The 21,806-nt window shown below is 39.7% G+C and overlaps 1 protein-coding gene across 3 annotated transcripts in view; it reads right to left on the bottom strand.

Moving 5' to 3' along the window:
* gucy1a2 (guanylate cyclase 1, soluble, alpha 2) overlaps window positions 1-21,806 on the bottom strand; it is a 257,007-nt gene that overhangs the window by 36,869 nt on the left and 198,332 nt on the right. For all 3 annotated transcript variants that reach the window (XM_041198479.1, XM_041198480.1, XM_041198481.1), the window contains exon 6: window positions 20,182-20,325. In XM_041198479.1, the coding sequence (XP_041054413.1) occupies window positions 20,182-20,325 (144 nt within the window). The remainder of the gene's footprint in view (window positions 1-20,181; window positions 20,326-21,806) is intronic.

Here is a 21,806-nt window from a genome sequence, read left to right as displayed (position 1 = left end):
TGTATTCATTCATCTTTACCACCAGAGTGAGGTCATCCTTGGGAGGACAGTGGCATAATGTCATTGAACTGGTAATTCAGAAACCCAGGCTAATGCTCTGGGGGTCATGGGTTCAAATCACTCCATGGCAACCAGTGCAATTTAAATTCAATTCGTAAATCTGGAATTGAAAGCTAGTTCCCTAATGGTGGCCATGAAACTATCATTGACTGTTGTAAAAACCCAATTTGTTTACTAATGTCCTTTAGGGAAGGAAATCTGCCATTGTTACCTGGTCTGGTTTTCATGTGACTCTAGGCCCACAGTAATGTGTTTAACTCTTAAGCCCCATGCTCCTGATCTTTGACCATCCAGTGTGAAGTGGGACCCCCTTGTAAGCTTGCTCCTGGGCCTGGCCAAGGTGGCCATTAGCAGGTCCAGGCAGCGGGCAGTCGAGTGAGTCATCCGGCCTGACTGTCTGCCCCTCTTCCACAGCTACGTTTGCAGCCATATGTCGCTGAAGAGGCAGAATGAGGTGTCCACTGGTACGCTTGAGGCCTTCTGCAACGGATGGGCACCACGGGGGCTGGAGTGCTTCATTGACCTCCAAGATCACATCTTAATTTAGTTAGATAAGTTTCTGTTGGAGTTTTGGTTTTGTTGCAGTGCCCCTTTAAGGGGCTATCACCTCAGTTTGTTAATTTGCCCATTTGTTTTTCTAAAAGGAGTATTAAAAAGAAACCCCCTTTAAGGGGCTATCACTTTAGCTTAATTTACTAATTGTTTTTCCCCCTTGTTAATTTGATCTACCAAACTAGTCTAACAAAACAGTGGGTGGGCGGGGTAGGGGAATTGGTGTGTCCAGTGAGTTGAGACATAATGACCTCCAGACAAGCAGATGTGGGCCTCACTAGTGGGGTTCCGGCCAGAAAATGGCCTTACCCCAGAAGAAATGCACTAAAATATTTAAAAAAAGAAAATTACAGATCACCCCCAAAATGGAGGGGTGGAGAAGACAATGCCAGGGACAGGAGGTAAACTATGTAAACTTCTCTCCCGCACCAATGACTGGCAGGCACCTAAGCTTCCAGCTCCATGGGACAGGTAGGTGTCAGCGAGTTGGTCACCATACAGCTTTTGTATGCTTGCCCCCCATGATAATTTGCTCCTTCCACTGACCCCAAGGAAATTGTCAACCAAGGAATTTCAGCTCCCAAACACTTACAGTATGTTTCATCATTGCATGCTGTTGCTGCTGTTCTCTATTCTTTTCACCTTTAATATTTTTTAATGAATATAGAAAGGTGGAAAGTTACACTGTAGAATATTATTAATCAATTTGCACTGCACTGTGAATCACAACTGAAGAACAAATTAAATATAAAAGTGACACACAATTTTAGCTTTGATAATCTAGTCCTTCAGTTTGACACTTCTTACCAGCAGCTAGTCTAATCATAAGTTTTTAAAAATTCAATTTCACAATGCAATTTCTTTTCAAGAACAAAATTAGTAATTATTAAGCCTCTTTTGTTGAGAGCTTGTAAGTCTTTCACACAAACATCTCAAAAGGCACTATAAAAGATGCCAATTGTAATAAATGGTCCACTTGCATCACAGTTCCATCAGTAAAATTAGGGAAAATATAAGGTCAACAATGCTTGCATACAAGTACTATGGTATCCAATTGGATTCCCTGCTCTCATAGGTACCAGCTGTGTCAGTAGACTGGAGTATTCTAAGTACTGCACTATTAAAATTGGACCCCAATTATTCCAAACAATGTCTAATATAAGACTGAACAATTAAACAAATCATTAACAAAAATAGTAATTACAGTCTCCATGAAGTCATAGCATAAAATAATAACAAGAGAAAGTAAACTCACCCATCAAAATTTTCAAAGTGAAGAAATAAGAAAATACAAGAATTTTCAGACATGGTAAATGTTGGCAGAATACAAGTAACATAAGGGTAAATGTTGTCCTTGTGTACAGCTTTTGCAAAGCTTCAACTGTCAGGAAAGCATACTGGGAAATCATGTATGGACACCACATAAGTTGCCATCAAATGCACTGGCTTTTCAAACAGATGTAACTTGTATTGGCCTGAAATAAGTTAGTAGCGTACACAGTGCATTGGTAGAGTGCAATACAGAATATGTTAGCCCTAACCCTAAACAGTCTGACCCTCCGCTTTGCAACTCCATTTGGAAAATGTCCAGGTCAGAATTCCGAAAGCTTTCCACTAATTTATTTGATCTGACATTCTTGTGTTACTATCCTAGTAGAAACTGATAACCTTTTAAAAAGGAAGGAATCCCCACACCTCAACGGAAAGAACACTGCTGGACAAGATTTCACTTTTTAAGACCTTTACTGTAATAAGCCAACTAAAATCAAAAAACTAAAACATTAATTAACAGGAAAAGGATATTTCAAATAAAAAGTAAATGTCAAACAACAAAGATAGTTACAAGCATGTACAATGTTCCCAAACAAATGTGGGACCACATGCAACCTCAGACTTTCCAAATTTGTTTTCATTTTGTAGGATCTCTCACTCCCATCCAAACATTTCGGCACTTGAGTTGCATTCACCAGCAATCGTATTCCATTGAAAGTCACCGAACACAACTACTACAGACAAGGCACACATCTACGAACCCTCACTTGCTTGGGTCTATCATGTCTATAATAAATTTCATAATATTTTTCTGGTTTATTGTAAAGTAGGATTATGGGGGGTTGTGTTGTTCTGTCTGTGTTTGAGACTTATTTACATTGTGTAGCCAAGGAGGCTGCAAGTTGAAGTAAGGTGCAGAAGTGCCTTTAATATGCTAATGAGTAAGCATGGTCGGGGTCTTAACATGTAAGGTGTAAAGAGAATTTGCATTTTTAGATAGATGAAGAGGGGTTCGAATTTCAAAGAGGTTAAAGAGAATAGTAGCAACATTAAAAGATTTCTATTTTGAGAAAGGTAAAAGTTCCAAAGACATTTGGAAATAATGGAATTTACATATTAAAAAGGGAGAAACATATTTAAAGAGAATGAGGTTATGTGTAAGGGGTAGGCATTATAAGATATAACAGAAGTGTGAGGAGCCTCCAGCATTTATGCATAAAGCTGCTGTCTACAGAAACCGAAACCGGAGAGAGCCATTTTGAATTCCACCGTCCAGAGAATTGTGTTAATATGCTGGATCTGTTTAAAATCTAAAATCTATTTTTGGACCGTTGTCTTAAAGGGGGTGTAACTGGGAGCCAGGTTAATTAGGGATTTTAGGAGTTGTTATAGTAGTAATTTGTAGTTCTATGTAGGTGTTTGAAATCTTCTCTTTTGTTAATAAATATTCTAATTTTAGTTTTTAAAAAAAATTCTAAAGTCTTAGTGGACATTACTTCTGAATTCAGTGCACGCATCTCAAAATAAATAAAAATTACAAAACCAGTGCGATAGCGGGATCAAGTTTCCCTCATGGATTTTATCTACCTGGCACACATAATCTGCCATGTCATAATATGTCACATCAGTCCTACAGAACAGAATCCCCAAAGACTCCATTTTTTGATCCCTTTCAAAAGTCTGGTTAGCTCTGGCACCACTTCAATGGCAGCAATAGACAATGTCCAATCCACAATCCCTCCCTTTTTCTATCTTCAGTGTTCTGTTCCTTATAACACATACAGTAACACAGTTTCTGCTCGATCATCAGTGAACTGTTTCAACACCAGGATCTGTTTGAAGACTACCAAACAGAAAACTGGTCCATTTGGAGAAAACCTTGCTTGTGTTCCATTTACATGAATCCTCAGTCTTCTGAACTGACAATCAGAAAACAAGCTGATTGCTCCACTGCAATTTGCTTCCTTTCCCTTTGCTTCGTCAATAAGAGGTCACAAGGCCATTTCATGGAACCCAATGATGTCATAATCAGGAAACCAATTAATCCTTAACCAAAATACTCCTCAGCACATGTTGTTAATAGAGTGACATTGCACAGAAAGAAAATACATGCTTCCCAAAGCACATGGGTTGTCACACATCACCTCCTCAAAAGAGAAAAGCCTCATTGAAGCAAGGATGTTTTCCACAACCCTTTCATTATAAGCACTTTAACTACTACCTTATTACAGTACAGATAACATTTTCCCTTTGTCACATTTTACAGTTGAAAATGTTGCATTGGCAACACCAAAAGGCTTAACTTACATACATATGAACACACAAACATACGAAATAGGAGCAGAAGTAGGCCATTCAGCCACTCAAGCCTGCTCCATCACTCAATAAGATCAAGGCTAATCTGTTTGTGTTTTGAATTGAAAATTCCTACCTACCTCCAATAACATTAGGCAAGGAAATCAAAGATTATGATCCCAGCTGATGTCACTACTGGACAAGCCAGATCCCAAAGTAGAACACAGCTTGATAGATCCTGACTTTTATTTTTTCTTTAGATAGGTGGAGAGTAGCTACTGAATAGAGTCACAGGAGTCAGCTGATGAACTTTTAACAAAAGAATAAAACATTTATTAAACAAGAAAATATGAACTTATTACAATACTCCTTCATCCACAACTATACTTTTACAGATATATAGATTCATAAGGATTATACAAGTTACAAAAGCTATCTTATAGTCTAATGTTCACAGTAAGTATGCAGTCCATGTAAACTAATAAGCGAACTGTGGTCAGGCACGCCACACTCTGAAACCAAGTAATAGATGCCGCTCCAAACAGATGCAATGCATCTCTCCTCAGCTCCCCACAGATGCTTGTCACATCATAAGCCAACCAGTCTCACTGAACTCCATCTTTCACATGAGGGTTTCCAATCACCACTCTTGAAGAACCAGCTTTGGAATCTTCTGCCAAACCGACACATTCTCTCAGATGCCTTCCACAAGGATCCACTTCCAGGGTTTTGAGCTCCCTGGATTGCCACATGCATTCAAGCTTCTTTCCATACACTCTCTCACTGATTTAGCCATGCCAATAGAACACCACTGCTTTACATGCCCATAGTAAAGAGTTAGACTTTCAGCTGTCTCCTTGGATCTTCTGGTTTCTCACAAGCCTATATTGCTTTAAATCTGTGTCCTGCAGCTTCTCCCTTTAAGGTTAGAGCCTTTCTCTGCTCCTCACTCTTACAGTCACTTAACAGGACCTTTTCCAGATTCCTGTTTGTCCCTTTTGACTAGAAAGTCTTCTCAGGACCCCTCTTCTTCCTTTCGTTGGGGAAACCTGCTTCCTTTAGCTCTTTCTTGTCCAGCTTTTCCTGGCAGTTGGTTTCAAGTTCAGTTTGGGACTTGCTATCTGTCCCTCTCCTATGCTGGTTCTGTTGGAAACTCCTTTCAAATTTAGAGCACACTGAACAACTGAACTCAAACTGCTTTCTCTGTCTGTGTGTGTGTTGGTGGGGTGGGGGGTCTCCCTTTCTGGATCCCTGTTGCTCGGCAACAGCACACCTTTTTTCTACTTTGTTTTAATTTCCCTAAAGCAGTACCCCCCTTGATAACACAGCTCTCCACAAGGGTCATAAAGCTCATTACAAATGCAGACATCTTTTAAAGTGAAACTAAAACTCAGGTTTCATCCTTTTAACCCACAAAATACTGAAATAAAAATTAAACTTAAACCCAAAGATATTTCTCATTCCTAAAAACTACAAATACACATATAACTTACTTAGACTATCCATAGTTCCTCACACTACCAAAAATCTATCTAACCCACCTTAAGAATATTCAATGACCTGACCTGCACCACCTTCTGAGGCAGAGAATTCCAACATTGCACAGCCCTCAGAGAAAAACTTTCTTCTCATCTCTGTCCTAAAAGGGCAACCCCTAATTTTAAAACTGTGACCCCTACATCTGGACTCACCCACAAGAGGAAACAACCTTTCCACATCCACCCTGCCAATACCATTCAGGATCTTATATATTCAATCAAGTCACTCCTCACTCTTCTAAACTCCAGTGGAAACAAGTCCAGTCTGTCTAATCTGCATAAGACAATCCACTCATTCCAGGTATCAAACTAGTGAACCTCCTCTGAACCATCTCCAATGCATTTAACATCTTTCCTTAAATAAGGAGACCAAAACTGTACAAAATATTCGAGGTGTATTCTCACCAATGCTCTGTATAACAGAAGCGTAACATCCTTACTTCTATGTTCAAATCCTCTCATAATAAAGGATAGCATTCCATTAACCTGCTTAATTACTTGTTGTACCTGCATACTAACTTTTTGTGACTCATGCACTAAAACACCCAGATCCCGTTGTCCCTTGGAATTCTGTAGCCATTCCCCATTTAAGTAATACTCTGCTTTTTTATTCTTCCTACCAAAGTAAACAACTTCACATTTTCCCACATTAAACTCCATTTTCCAGATTTTTGTCCACTCGTTCAACCTATATCCTTCTGCAAACTCTTTATGTCCTCTTCACAACAGGACATCTCCAAATTTAGCTACCATGCCTTCTCTCCCTTCATCTAAGTCATTGATGTAAATTGTATAAAGCTGAAGCCCCAGCACAGACCCCTGCGGGATTCTACTCATCATATCCTGCCAATCAGAAAAAGACCCATTTATGCAAAAACTCTGTTTTCTTCCAGTCAGCCATACTTCCATCCATGCTAATATGTTACCCCCGACATCATGAGCTTTTATTTTCCACAATAACCTTTGATGTGGCACCTTATCAAATGCCTTCTGGAATCCAAGTACAGTACGTCTACAGGCACTCTTTTATCCACAGCGCAGGTTATTCATTCAAAGAACTCCAATCAATTGATTAAACATGATTTCCCTTGCAACAAAACCAAGCAAATGTGACAATTATGGTTTCAAATTCAACTTGTATGAGTTCTTAGAGTTCCACTGTTCTTGCAAACAAGAGTTTTCTTACTACTGGTTACTTTGCTTTCTTTCGATCTTCTCAAGAGATCTCCTTTCCCATTCCGTATAGACTTTCCAGTTTTTCCATGTCCTTGGTTAAAACATTGTATGTTAATGTTGCATTCCTCATGTTTTTCTTTTAAATCTGCATAGGATTATGTACTATCTGGATTCTGGGATAGCATTTGTGATGGGTCCAAAGTTTTAGAATTTGTTTGGTTTGGCTAACAATGTCATAAAAAAAACTGAATATAAAAAAAACACTCCTGATTACTGGCATTCCATCTGGCTTTTGACAACTGGTTGTTATGAAGTGGAATTTAAGAAATAAAAATCATTGTCATCTTCCTTATCACCCCTAAATTCAGCGGTTTTCCTTGTTTTCTTCAAAGTCAGACTGCCACCAGGGCTTTCTTTGGTGTTAGTTTCAGAGCTTTCACCTTTTAAAACAGGTTCTGACCATTTTCTTCAGGTTTCAATTCCTGATCTCCATTTTCTTCCTTGACTGCAGGTTTTTTAATGTCCAAGTCTCTGAAAAAGTTGTCAGCAAACCAAACATCTGAATTGTTGTGAAGGACAATTGAATTCACTCCATCCTATTTAAATGCAGGATATTTTTTCTACTGTGTAATGTCTTCTTTAGCTGCTTTAAGAACTTTATTGAAATTATTTTGATTTTTTAGCTGACAGTTTGATAGTCCTTTTCATTCTGTTTACAAATTATCTGAATCTCCTTCTGTTTCTCCATATTCCACTGAACTTGAGATTTGTCCAACTGCATTTTGGTAAAAGTTTCCATTTGCTCTTTCTGAAGCTCCAACTTACATTCAAGCACATTTATTCATTCCTGCAGCTCTATAGTATTAACACTGAACTCAAATTATCCATTTTCCATTGAAGGATGCCTTTCCTTTGTCTCGTCCTTAGCCGTGAATATTACATCTGCTTTGCTATATCTTCACAGGATTTCCCTGCATTTTAAATTCATGCTGCTTTACAACTTCTCCAACTGTCATTAACTTTTCCTCCTCAGTTTGAGTTTCCAATATCCTATTTAAAACTAGCAAGCTGAGTTTCTGACCCTTTCAACATACCTTCAGACAGAACATTAATTTTAACATCAGGTTTTCAAAAAACAATTACTTTTTTTCAAGGCACTCAAATTTCCCTGTAAAGCTTCAGTTATAGCAGCCGCAGTAGTTTCCCAAAGCTACTGGTGACAGAAATACTGCATCCCCAGCCAAGTTTTTTCCCAACAAATGTTATGAACAATGTATCATTTTAAGTTGAATTTATATATATATAAATATATATATATATATTTGTGTGTTAAGAAAGGTAAAAATTGTTTCAGTTTCATTTAGGTTTTGTTTCTGAACCTTGGTGCCTGGCTGTCTGGATAGACTTGTGACTAAACATTTCAGGTCATTTGGGTTTGTTTGTATATATATATATACACATTTTTAATGGGGTCTTACAACACCTGAAGTTAAAGAGATGGGTTAAAGGGGGTTGAAAGTTCAGTGATTCCATAAAAACCAAAGTAGAAAAGCTTTACTAGTGCCTAGCAACAGCAATCCAGGGGCATGGACACAGAAAAGACAGGATTTGAGAGAAGGGGGTGTTCAGTGTGTGTGTCAGAGAGGGAAAACAGTGACTTGAAGCTTGCTGAGAAAAAAAGCTGCAAGGCTAGTGGGATAGTAGTTTTGAATAATCCGTTATGGGACTCAGTAAAGTGACTGCTTTAGCAGAGGTGCTATTGATGACTGAGTTAAGGGAACTCATTTGTTTGCTCTGCAATTCAAGAAACTGAGTTTAGAGTGCACTTTTTCAGCATCTTGGGGAGAGATGCGAGTTGGGCAAGAAGCATCAAGTGAATGCTCAGGAATCCACCAGAAGAAAATTGTTTGCAACTGTGCCAGTCCCAAGCATGAAGCCTTTGTGTCAAGCTAGTGATAACACTGGTTTTATGTGTTTGTAAAGTTTTGCTGGGATAATGGAATAGTGGGAATCTAAATAGTTACCCTGTGTCTGTATTGTGATCTTCCTAACTTTTTTGTCCAGTCTAATCTAGTTCACTTTTCTTGTTTTAATAAATACTTTATTCTTTGCATTAAAAGTTCATCAGCAGACTTCTGCGAATTTGTTCAATAACTTCCCTCCACAGTTTCTAAAAAAAAATAAAAGTTAGGATCTATCAAGCCAGGTTTCAACCTAGACCTTACTTGTCCATTATTAACAACAGCTGGGATCAGAACACAAGAAACTTGCCCCTTCCAAAGGTAAATTAGGAATGACCCCCACAGCGACAAGGCCATTAACGCAATCACATTTTAAAATAACCTTATACAAAGGAATGGGTAAACTATTTCCATCAGCAGCTAATTTCAACACCTCTTTATTCAGCGAGCTTTGTGGAAAGTTTCATTCCACCTGCCAAGATAATTGTCTGTGTTGCTCCTGTATTCTAAGAATAACAATTGACTTGCCCACCCTTAGCAGAAAACTTTTATATTTTCCTGTACCCTGATTTGCCCCATCAGTAAACACAGGAGAATCTATTGGCTTGTCACAAACTTTACCCACTACAACAATATTTTCTGGAAGGACACTGTGTAACTATAACAATGCTACAGGCTTGCTTTTCCACTTCCATCATTTTGTCTTTACATGTCCTCTTTTACGACAAAAATGACATGCCAAACCTTGAATCAAACATATCCTCTGGACATTCTCTTTTACTAATCTGAGGAGTTCTGGTCTTTTAACCCTGGCCTTCTTCCTCACTAGACCTTGGCCTTCTTCCTCACTAGAACCAGATTACTTTTCACTCACCCCTAGCTCTCCAGTTTCTTTTTTAGTTTCTAAACTGGACCTGCTACTAATATGTTTCTGAGTCAGTTTGTAATCATCTGCCATTTCTATAGCAATCTTTATTTCACAAACTTTACGTTCATCTAGGTGGGACTTTATTCCCAAATGGATACTACTTTTAAATTCTTCAACCAGAAACCCTAAGGTTCTCAAAGCCTTCTTCAACCTTCATCGTTCAACACCAGCTAAAAAAACACCATTGTCATCTCACTAGATAATTTCACAAAGATTTGACTCTGTTTTCTTTTCAAATTTCTAAATTTCTGTATGTAGGCTTCTGGTGCTAATTTATGGGTATTGGGAACAACATTCATTATTCTGTCATAGTCAGCTGATTGCCCTTCTGAAAGGGATGAGTATACCTCCAAAGCTTTCCCTATGAAAACACCTCAGTAAGAACACAGTCCAATCTTCTTTATGTCATTTCAGTTTTTCAGTAACTTCCTCAAATGAAAGAAAGTACATTGCTTCTCCTTCCTTATTACGTTGAGTTACCAAGTGAATATTCTTTGCCAAATCAAAAGTACAAAGTGTTGGCTCTGAGCCATTCTCACCAATGCAGGAGCTTTGAACCTTCCTTTTTCCAATTATCATTCAAGTTTTCACATTTCTAATTTTTCTCCTTTGAATTCAAGTTTATTCATTTTTCTTTCTCTTTCCTGTTCTTCTCTCCCTCTCCTTATAATTGAATGTTTTTCCTTTTCCTTCCAAATTTCATTCTCTTTTTCTAATTCAATTTTTGATAATTTCACCTGAACATTAGTAGGACCTTTTCTTCCTTCAGCTTCAAATGCTGAGCCACTATTTCAACAATCTCTGCTTTCCCAGCTCTTATTTCAAGTCGACCCTTAATTCCTCTGCCACAACTTTCAAATTAACCTGTGTTAACTGTTCCAAGGCACTAACAGACTAATTGTTACTCTTCAAAATGGTCCAAGCATTAAAGGTAGTCATGTTGATTTCCACTAAATCCAGGAAAAGCAAATGTGAAATCTTGTCAGTTTAGGAACTGGAAAATTCCAGTGTACATACTTCCCTATCATTGTTGAGATCCCAGACAAGTGCTACAATTGATCCCAAGTTGTTACAATCCCTATAGAGTCTGATAACCATTTAAAAAGAAACATCCCCATAACCACAGTGGAAAGAAAACCATTGGACAATTTCAATTTTTAAAACTTATACTGTAACAAATCAACTAAAATCAACATAATTCAAACATTAACAGGTAAATGACATTTCAAATAAAAAGGTAAATTTCACTTTAAATAGTCGATACAACAAGATACACCTCACATAGTTACAAGCATTCACATTCTTCACAAACTTATGTGGGACCACGTGCAATCTCACCCTTTCCAGCTCGGCCTTTGTTTTGTCGGATCTTTCGCTTCCCATCCAACCATTTCAGCCCTTGCATTGCATTCACCAGCAACTATTTCCATCTGAAGTCCCTGAACATGGTTACCACTGGCAAGGCACACATCTACGAAACCTTTCTCACTCAGGTCATGACAGTGCTAATGGCACAAAATCCCCAGAGATTCCCTTCTCTGGCCCCTTTAAATAGTCTGGTGGCATCTGGCACCACTTCAACTACAGTAACGGGTATTTGGGCATTGTCCAATCCACAATCTCTCGCTCTTCCTATCTTTGGTGTTCTGTATAACGCACACAGTAGAACAGTCTCTGCTCTATTCCCAGGGACCTGTTTCAACACAAGGATCAATTTGAAGGCTGCCAAACAGAGGGAGCCTTGCCTGTTCCCTCTTTGCACCAATACCCAGACTGCTGAATTGCCAAACTGAAAAACAGGTTGACTCTTTCCACTGAAACTTGCTTTTTATTTACCCTTTGCTTCTTAATTGTTCATCCCCAAAACAACCCCAGGTCACATGGCATTTCTTGGAACTTAATGATGTCATACTCAGGAGACCAATGGACCCTTTTTCAAAATACTTCCCAGCACATTTTATTGTTAAAATACATCACACAAAAAGAAAATATATGCTTCCCAAAGCATATAGGTCATCACACTTGTCACTCATGTTACTCTCTTACAATATTGGTGCAACTGCCCCTTTAAGCAGATATTTTCTGCCTATTCCCTGAAGCTAGTATTTTCCCCATTACAACTCATTTATTTCAAAAAAATGCCTGCTAGTTGCTAGTCATTTGTTTCCTGGCTAGCTGGTGTTTGCGTTTCTAGTACAAATATACACCTGAAGTCAGGATGGAAGAAGATGATGCATAATTTATCCATCTGCTCCAAGCTGAATTTTCACTTTCCATTCATTTCTTCCCATATTCTTTTCCAAAAGAATTTACTTCCTTTTTAATCCAACTATCATTCTTTTACACAAAACTTCAATGCATATCTATGTGTAATTTAGAATGTTTTTATCCTATCAATCAAAGTTCACCATTTCTTTGAGCTGGCAGCACAATCAAAATCTTGTGGTTAAAGTAAAATCAATGACAAAGTGACTGACATGTTTAGTAAAAGATGCCTGGAAAATGATTTGCTTTGAATCTTTCTATCGGGAAAACTACAGCCCTTTCAAATGAAAAATTATCTCAATGCTTCTCATCCTTTTGTGGCTGAGATTGATAATACTAGAAATCTCCTGTTGCAGCATGCCACCTTGATAGGATTCCGAAACAGCATGATCTTGAACATTAAGCCCACTTTATTGCTCCTAAGAGGCATATTTATAAATAAATAAAACAGCTTATTTCTATGTTTTGGAAGGGACATTTTCATTTGGTTATTTTATTTAGTATTCAATCACTCTGAAGTTCATCAAATGCAATTCTACAGCATTGCAAACCATATTTGTATAAGAAAGAAAGAATTGCATTCATATAGCCCCTTTCACTGCTTTACAGTGCTATACAGCACTTCATTGAAGTGCTGTTTTGAAGTTTAGTCACTGTTTCAATGCAATATTAATATTACACTGAGGAATGTGCACCATTGATTATAAATTGTAATAGATCCTTAGAAGTATAAAGAGGAATTAACAAAAGCTCATGAATTAATAAGGTAGCTTTCTGAACAGCTTCAGCTCAATTATAAAAAGGAAAAAAAACAATTTTGTTCCTATCACTGAGAAATTTGTCACTTGATCCAGCAAATCCTGTTAGAAATTGAAAGTCATCACTTCACATCAACTACAGAAGCCTGTGAAATCTCCACTTTTCAGTTTTCAAAACTAAGGAAATAAAGAATACCTGAAATAGTTTATCAGTTATTTATTAAAAACAAACCTGCTAACAGGCAACAATCATTCTATACTGTTATGTCAAGGAGACATGAATGAAATCCAAACTGTGTACATCAGGCTTTTTTTTTCTATTTTATAACGGACTTTCTGCTGAACCCAACTGCTGCAGTCACATGACCACAGGATTGGCGCTTTGTTCTGGAAGCTACTAACAGGAGTTACAAGAACAAAATAATCCTCCTCTCATCATTGTGGCACCGCGCACCCGGTTGTAAGGACATTATAATCATGAAACCAGGGAACTCGGAGATCAAAACTCATTATTCCTGCAGAGCTGTTAATGGACACATCTCATATCTAGGACTGTCCAGGTCCATTTCAAAAGGTGACCATTGAGGGGACAATGGACATCACTTACATCTTGATAACCTTACCCCTCTAGCGAAGTCACTAAGTCTGCCCAGACAAGGGCTTCCCAACCTAAGACCCTCAACATGGATGGTAACTCTTTCAAAAGCAAATGACAGGGACATTATCAGTCCTGAAACCAAAGCCAGTCCCAGACACTAGATAAACATTCCTTTTGAAATCACTGTGGATATAGAAGGTCACATGACTTGAGTAACCATTTTGAAATCACAACATTCCTTTGAGAACTGAGAAACTGTCAGTCTGCTGAATTACCAACTAATCGCACAGACCTACTGCAGGACTCCCAGCTGACCAAGCAGCTGATCACCATGTCTCAACTTCTCAAAGCCTGTTTGATTTTTAAAATTCTCTGATCATCGCCTGCCAAACAGTCTAAGCACAAAATATAAATGACTTGGATGAAGGGACTGAAGGAATGGTGGCTAAATTTGCTGACAACACAAAGATAGATAGGAAAGTAACTTGTGAAGAGGATGTAAGGAGGCTACAAAATGACATGGATAGGCTAAGTGAGTGGGCAAAGGTCTGGCTAATGGAGTATAATGTGGGCAAATGTGAAATCATTCATTTTGGCAGAAAGAATAAAAAAGGAGCTTATTATCTAAATGGTGAGAGATTTCAGAGCTCTGAGATTCAGAGGGATCAGGGTGTCCTGGTGCATGAATCACAAAAGGCTAGTGTGCCGGTACAACAGGTAATTAGGAAAACTTATAGAATGTTATCATTTATTGTGAGAGGAATTGATTACAAAGGTAGAGAGGTTATGCTACAATTGTACAGGACATTGGTAAAACCACATCTGGAGTATTGTGTACAATACTGGTCTCCTTATTTAAAGAAAGATGTAAATGCATTAAAAGCAGTTCAGAGACTAATACCAGGAATGGGTGGGTTGTCTTATGAGGAAAGGCTGGACAGGTTAGGCTTGTATCCATTGGAATTTAGAAGAATGAGAGGCAACGTAATTGAAACCTTTAAGATCCTGAGGGTCTTGACAGGGTGGATGTGGAGAGGATGTTTCCTTTTGTGGGAGAATCTAAAACTAGGGGTCACTGCTTAAAAATAAGGGGGAACATTTTCCCCACATTTGGGGTGAGGGGGAAGTGCAGGAGCAGGCTCCGGTGGCCAGCCTTCCAATCGGTGCCCCCAGTCGAGGTGGGGGGGAGGGGGGGGGGGGGGGGTGCAATTAAGGCCCGCCCAGTGTGACGTCTGCCAGGAACCACTATGCGCTCCCTGTGTGAGCGAGGGTGGGAATTCCCTCAGTCGGGAGTGCACTCTTTCACACATGCGTGCGAATGGGCACACAGATCTCCCTGATGCAAAGTGTTGCCTCAGGGAGATTAGCTCCAATTCAAAAGTTCAGAAAGGCAATAAAAAAATTTCTCTGACATGCCTCCTCATGTGGTACTGTTACATGAATTGGGACATGTCCTTCACTTATATTTAAACATTTGATAAACATTTAAAAGCCCTCATGAAACCTCATCCCCCCACAGATGAGGTTTCATGCTTTTTCTGATGCCCGCTTGGGCTCCCAGCCTGCCCACCAACCTCAAGTTAATAAGTTTTTTAATGGCCCTAATAGGCCATTGACAGTTGGGTGGGCGCGCAGCTGATTCAGCTGCGTACCTGCCGAACTGAAAGTCTAAATGACGCGGGGTGATGTTGGGACACACGCCCGACGTATCAACGTGTCATTTGATGCGTTGGCGAGTGAGCCCCGCCCCCGGTTACTGACCAGACAAACCTGCCCAAGGAGTTGCTGATTTAGGACAGGGCTGAGGAGAATTTTTTTCTCTCAAAGGGTTATATCATCTTTGGAACTCTTCCTCAAAAGGTGGTGGAGGCAGAGCCTTTGAATATTTTTAAGGTAGAGCCAGATAGATTATTGATCAACAAGGGGGTGAAAGGTTATCAGGGGTGGCCGGAATGTGGGGTTGAGGTTACATTCAGATCAGCCATGGTTTTCTTGAATGGCAGAGAAGGCTGGAGGAGCTGAGTGGCCTACTCCTGCTCCTACTTTGTATGCTTGTATATATGTTCGTATGTAGAAATCCCATTGTGCTACATCATCATACATTTCAAAGATTTTCATTTTACTGACTCCAACCAGGAACTCATTTGGACTGAACTCTGTCATTAAGAGTTGGACTTTTCCGGATTTTGGAATTCATGTGAACTAATATTCATTTTCTGTGGGGTTTTTTTACTGCTGTTAACCATGCTTGTAAAAACTCCCTCTTTTCAATTCCTGTGTGTGTGTGTGTGTGTGTGTGTGTGAGAGAGAGAGATTGCGAATGATCACCCCCTCCCCCACCCCAGTTTACCTTCTGAGTTAAGCATAAAGAAAGTTTGCTGTGTGTTACTTGTAAAATTGGCCACCCAAACTGAGGTTTTGGGGAAACACACCACTGCCTACTTTAAAAATATTTCAAAACATCTCTGCTTATGAACAGATAGGGAAGGATAAAGAAGTTCAGTTTGTCTCTCTCTTGTCCATAACAATACATGCCTTTGGTTGTCAGCCTTGGCTCAGTAATAGTGTTCCTGTCTCTAAATCAGAAGGTCATGGGGTTCAAATCACAAAAATTGCTTCCTTATATTATCTTAGAGAATATTTTCAAACACTGTCCCAACAGTGGAAGTAAATTGGTTCTGCACTTGCCCCCTTTATAAAAATGAGAGTCACATTTGCTATTTTTCAATTCTATGGAATTTGGTTTCAATCAGGTGAACCCGGAGAAATATCCACAAGAGGACTTGCAATTGTTTGAGCCAATTCATTCTTTACCCCGAGATGAAAGCTGCCTGAGGCTGGAACCTTAACTACCCTGAACTATAACAACCTTTTACTGCTTTAAACCATACCTCCAATTCAGTCATTTCTCCCCCTTTTCTTTTGTGGACTGTTGAAAAATAATAGTTAAGCACTTCAACATGTCCGTCTTCTACTTTCTCATGTTCCAAAACATGTTTTTCTAATTTTTTTATTTTTTAATTTTTCATCAGATGTTGGCATCACTGGCTAGGCCAGCATTTATTTCCCATCCCTAATTGCCCCTGAGAAGGTGGTGGTGAGCTGCCTTCCTGAACCACTGCAGTCCATGTGGTGTAGGTACAATCACAGTGCTTTTAAGGAGGGAGTTTCAGGATTTTGACCCAGCAACAGTTAGGATGGTGAGTGACTTGGAGGGGAACTTCCAGGTGATGGTGTTCCCATGCATATGCTACCCTTGTCCTTCTAGATGGTAGAGTTGTGAATTTGGTAGGTGCTGTCTGAGGAGCCTTGGTGTGTTTCTGCAGTGCATCCTTTAGGTGGTACGCACTGCTGCCACTGTGCATTGGTAGTGGAGGGAGTGAATCTTTGTAGATGGAGTGCCAATCAAACGGATTGCTTTGTCCTGGATGGTGTCAAGCTTCTTGAGTGTTGTTGGAGCTGCACTGATCCAGGCAAGTGGATAGTATTCCATCACACTCTTGGCTCGTGCCTGGTAGATGGTGGACAGGCTTTGGGTAGTCAGGAGGTGAGATACTTGCCGAAGACTTCCTAACCTCAGACCTGCTCTTGTAGCCACATTATTTATATGGCTAGTCCAGTTCAGTTTCTTTTCAGCAATAACCCCTAGGATGTTGATCATGGGGGAATCAGCAATGGTAATGCCATTGAATGTCAAGGGGCAATGGTTAGATTCCCTCTTGCTGGAGATGGTCATTGCCTGGCACTTGTGCGGCGCAAATGTTAGTTGCCAAATGTCAACCCAAGCCTGGATATTGTCCAGGTCTTGCTGCATTTGGACATGGACTGCTTCAGTATCTGAGGAGTCATGAATAGTGTGGAACATTGTGCAATCATCAGTGAACATCCCCACTTCTGACCTTATGACAGAAGGAAGGTCATTGATGAAACAGCTGGAGATGGCTGCACTTAGAACACTACCCTGGTAAACTCCTGCATTGATCTCCTGGAACTGAGGAGATGATTGACGTCCAACAACCAGAACCATCTTCCATTGGCTAGGTATGACTCCAACCAGCAGAGAGTTTTCCCTCTGATTCTCATTGACTTCAGTTTTGCTAGGGCTCCTTGATGCTGCACTCGGCCTAATGCTGCTTTTATGTCAAAGGTAGTCACTCTCACCTCACCTCTGGAGTTCAGCTCTTTTGCAACCTTGGTTCAAACATGGACAATGAGGTCAGGAGCTGAATGACCCTGGCGGACCCCAAACTGAGTGTCAGTAAGTAGGTTATTGATAAGCAAGTGCCACTTGATAGCACTGTTGAAGACCCCTTCCATTACTTTACTGACGATCAAGAGTAGACTGATGGGGCAGTAATTGACCGGCTTGGATTTGTCCTGGTTTTTGTGTATAGGACATCCCTGGGCAATTTTTCACATAGCCGGGTAGATGCCAGTGTTGTAGCTGTACTGGAATAGCTTGGCTAGGTGTGCATCAAGTTCTGCAGCACAAATCTTCAGTACTATTGCTAGAATATTGTCAGGGCCCATAGCCTTTGCAGTGCCTTCAGCCATTTCTCAATATCACGTGGAATGAATCAATTTGGCTGAAGACTGGCATTTGTGATGCTGGGGACCTCCAAAGGAGACCGAGATAGATCATTCACTCAGCATTTCTGGCTGAAGATTTTTGAAAATGCTTCAGTCTTTTCTTTTGCGCTGATGACCTGGATTCCACCATCATTGAGGATGGGGATATTTGTGGACCCTCCTCCTCCAGTGAGTTGTTTAATTGTCCACCACCATTCATGACTGGATGTGGCAACGTTAAATCTGATCTGTTGATTGTGGGATTGCTTAGCATCTTTGTAGTCCTGATAAGATTTGTGGCATTCCTCAGCCCGTCTTTATAGATTCTCCCAATAAGGTATTTATAAGCTCTCTCTTTCTCCTCTTTCACAGCTTTGTTACTGATTCAAACGGGTCTAAACTATTTTATTTTGTTCCTGATCTATTCCAGAGATAAATTACTTCTGTATCTTCAAAGTTATCCCTTTGAAACTACTTCGCATCCCTTCAACATTTTTCCTTCCTATATCTCTTCCCATTTTACCATTCCTGTGCTTACTCTCATACCCTTAAAATCAATTGGTTTAACATTTAGTTTTTTAATTGGTCTCCTTTTATTTTCTACCCTCATGTTAACCCTGAATGTCTGAACATCGTGGTCACTGGATCCCATAGGCTCACTTACTTCTGCTTACTTATTTCCTCCTCACTTTTATTAGAGCTGAATCCAATTTTGCATTATTCCTTGTGAGTTCCTTGACATCATTTTAAATGAGTCCGTCACAATTTTAATAAATTCTGGCTCACATGTTCTTTGTGCTTTCCAGTCAATATCAGGAAGATTGACATCCTCCAGTATTACCACTGAAGACTTGGCACTCACCTGACTTAGCTCTCTCTCAAAACTATAACAGCAGCCACCAATCCATACCCCCCACTTTGCTTATTTGGTTTCTGTGGCATATTCTTATTTTCCTTTAACATTTTCCAATTCTATTCAGAGAGCTCAGTGCCACTCTCAGCATTTGACTCCACTGTGTCAGAATCATATCTTTTTAAACTGGAATTTTCTTTTTTAAAATATGGAAGAACATTTCATTATTTGCCCGAGTATTATTTTAAAATCCATCATTCATAAATTCACCTTGGAACTGTCAACAAGCAGGCCTCTTCCAAGAAATCACCTGAGCTATATGGTACTTGAGAAGGAGTTGTTTGTTTGTTTTGAACTGCAAAGATCTTTAATTAGTGAGAAGTTGGAAGACAAAATCACATAGCAGGGGCAAACATTAAGTTGAACCTATGGTTTTGTTTTCAATCCAGTTGGGGAAAGGCTGAGAACTGACTAGCTCACTCTCCCCCACCCCTCCCTCTCTGCTTTGTGAAGCCATGTGTGGTTCTTGGCCTCAACTGAGTGTAGTTCGTCTGCATAATTTTGGGCTTGCTCGCTCAGACAGGAGGAATTGGTCTAGCTGTACTCTCCTCCATGCTGAAGCATCGTTGGTGAACTTCCCGACATCTACTTGGCCCAACCGCAAGTCTTCACCTGAGAGAACTTCAGACCGACAGCATCGAACATCAAACTTCCGTGAACCTTAATTTTCTTTTCCTTTCTAAGAAAGTATTTTTCTCCATCTGCCCGACTCTGCAGAGACTATCTGTATGTCTTTTGTTTGTCTGTGTATGTGTGCGTGTGTGCTGGGGAAGTTTAAAAGGGTTCATTAGTTACACTTCCGGATTACGATCACGTTCTTGAAACTTGTTAAAAAGGAGTTTTGTTTTATTAGAAATTAATCATTCTGAGTTTTTGAAAGAAGCCTGGTCAGAGTCTCTTTTCTTCTGGGTACTGGAGGTATAGGTACACAATTGGCCATTTTGGTGAGAAAATTAAACATTTAAATTAATGGTACAGCCTGTGGAGTAGTGGGGCTTGATAATTCGCGCACTCCTCCCATCCTGGTCGTAACAAACTGTAACAAATGTATCACCTCTAATACCAAACTAGAATGTCACCCATTGTAACAAAATACAGGAGAAGTTTTAGCCCAGGCTTAAAACAGACACGAGTTTGCACAATCTGTCTTGCTATAATTGAAGAGCCAATGTTGATACAACCCTATTATTTATATAAATCACAAAATGAAATTGTTAGAAGCTGATTAGTTCAAAGGAAAAACAGCTTATCTCAAAAAGGCTGGAAATTATTTATGCCTCTGGTGCCATTACTCACTTTAATCGGTTTTCCATTGGGTGTCAGCACCTCCTCAGTTAGTTCCATCATTTTCAGTGCCATGAGGGCTATGAGTTTAGCGTGACTGCTGCTCTTTCTGTGTAACCCACCAGCGACACAGTATGCATCACCTATTGTTTCCACCTGCAGAAATTCAAATAGGAAAAGATACCAAAATGATAAATTTTGCAGAAAAAAATATCGTTGAAAATGGAGCAGGGACTTGGAGATTGTTTCTCTCAGCTCAACATTAATCCCCAGGTCCCTGCTGACACCAGTTGCTGCCCCTCCCCCCCCGACTTTATTCACTACCTCGAATACCCACTTCCAATTGGCAGGAAGGGTAAAAGCAATAATCATAGCCTTGATCCTCTCAGATGTCCCACTGTCTCCTAGTAACTTTTCTCTCTCTCATGGTTACTCCTCTCCCTTCCAATTACTCTGACTCCTTTAAGATCTACCTGAGGGCCATTGCCGCAGTGCAGCATTGAAATTCCAACTATTTCACCAACAAGCTACCTGGGGACACCTGTCAGTACCTCAATGATCTGAGGTAAATGAGGCCAGAGGCCCATTATCAGGTGAACCTCAAACTTACCAGTTCAGTGAGAGATCGATCCTTGCACCAAAATTGTACCAGCAAAGCAATTTTCTAAGCTTTAAAGCATCTTATTCCCATTACCACTGCCAACCTCTCATTCTTGTTTTTTTTTTCTCATCCTATTTGGCGATGTGTAATGTACTCCCAGGATCCTTTACTGTTTCTAGTTTCTAGCAGACTCTTTTTAAGCACGATCATCAATAAAACCTTTCTTTTCTACATCTTTTCTATTCACGTTCTTAAATAATTTTGGTCACTTCTCCTTTTAGTTCTTCTTTATCTCTTCTGAAAATTTTCTGAACTTATCTATCACTTCTGAATATGCTTAGCATTACTCCAGCTGAAGATGAGTTTCTGTCACAGCTACAAACTCATGACCTTCTTTTCTAAATACCAAACTGAGTTCCGTGACATTACTTCTAGTACTTTGCATACTTGCATACCTGCAACCATTAACTTTTATATCCCTCAGTACACTTCTCACTTCAATTTTCCCTCAGTTTTTTTTCCTATACCCTCTTTCTCTTTAACTGCTATCTTCTATCTGCCATACATTGCATCTCTCAATAGCCCAACCACTCTATGAGCTTACTATTTTAGACTGCTTTGCCCCTTCACATTGTCAGTTCTTTCTCTAAATTCTCTCATGCTTGCCTGTTTTTCTACATAACTAGCTGAAATGTTCCTTGACCTCTCCGCGAGGACGTTGGTACTAATTTGTCTAGGGCAGCAAGTAAATCAAATTTCTGCCTTAGGATAGAAGTAGCAGCATTGTATGGTAAATGAGACAGCACTGCTGCCTCAACAGGGACTAAGAACCACCAGCATTGCTGTCAAAGGGTATAAACTCAACTGCCAGTGACAGGCTGCCATTTCTGGCTGCAGGTAAGCTGAGTGGACAGCTCATTTAATCAGTGGCTAGTACAGTGTTTTTCTAGCCCCTAGAAAAAGTCTGGCAGCCAGGGAAAATACAAATTATAACAAAAAAAATGAATAATTGCGGCTATAACATTACGCCTAACCA

The sequence above is a fragment of the Carcharodon carcharias genome, chromosome 11 (genome assembly GCF_017639515.1).
Source record: "Carcharodon carcharias isolate sCarCar2 chromosome 11, sCarCar2.pri, whole genome shotgun sequence".
In the NCBI taxonomy this organism is placed as follows: Eukaryota; Metazoa; Chordata; class Chondrichthyes; order Lamniformes; family Lamnidae; genus Carcharodon; species Carcharodon carcharias.
The sequence above is the reverse complement of the archived record's forward strand: the minus strand, read 5'-3'. Positions and strand labels throughout refer to the sequence as shown.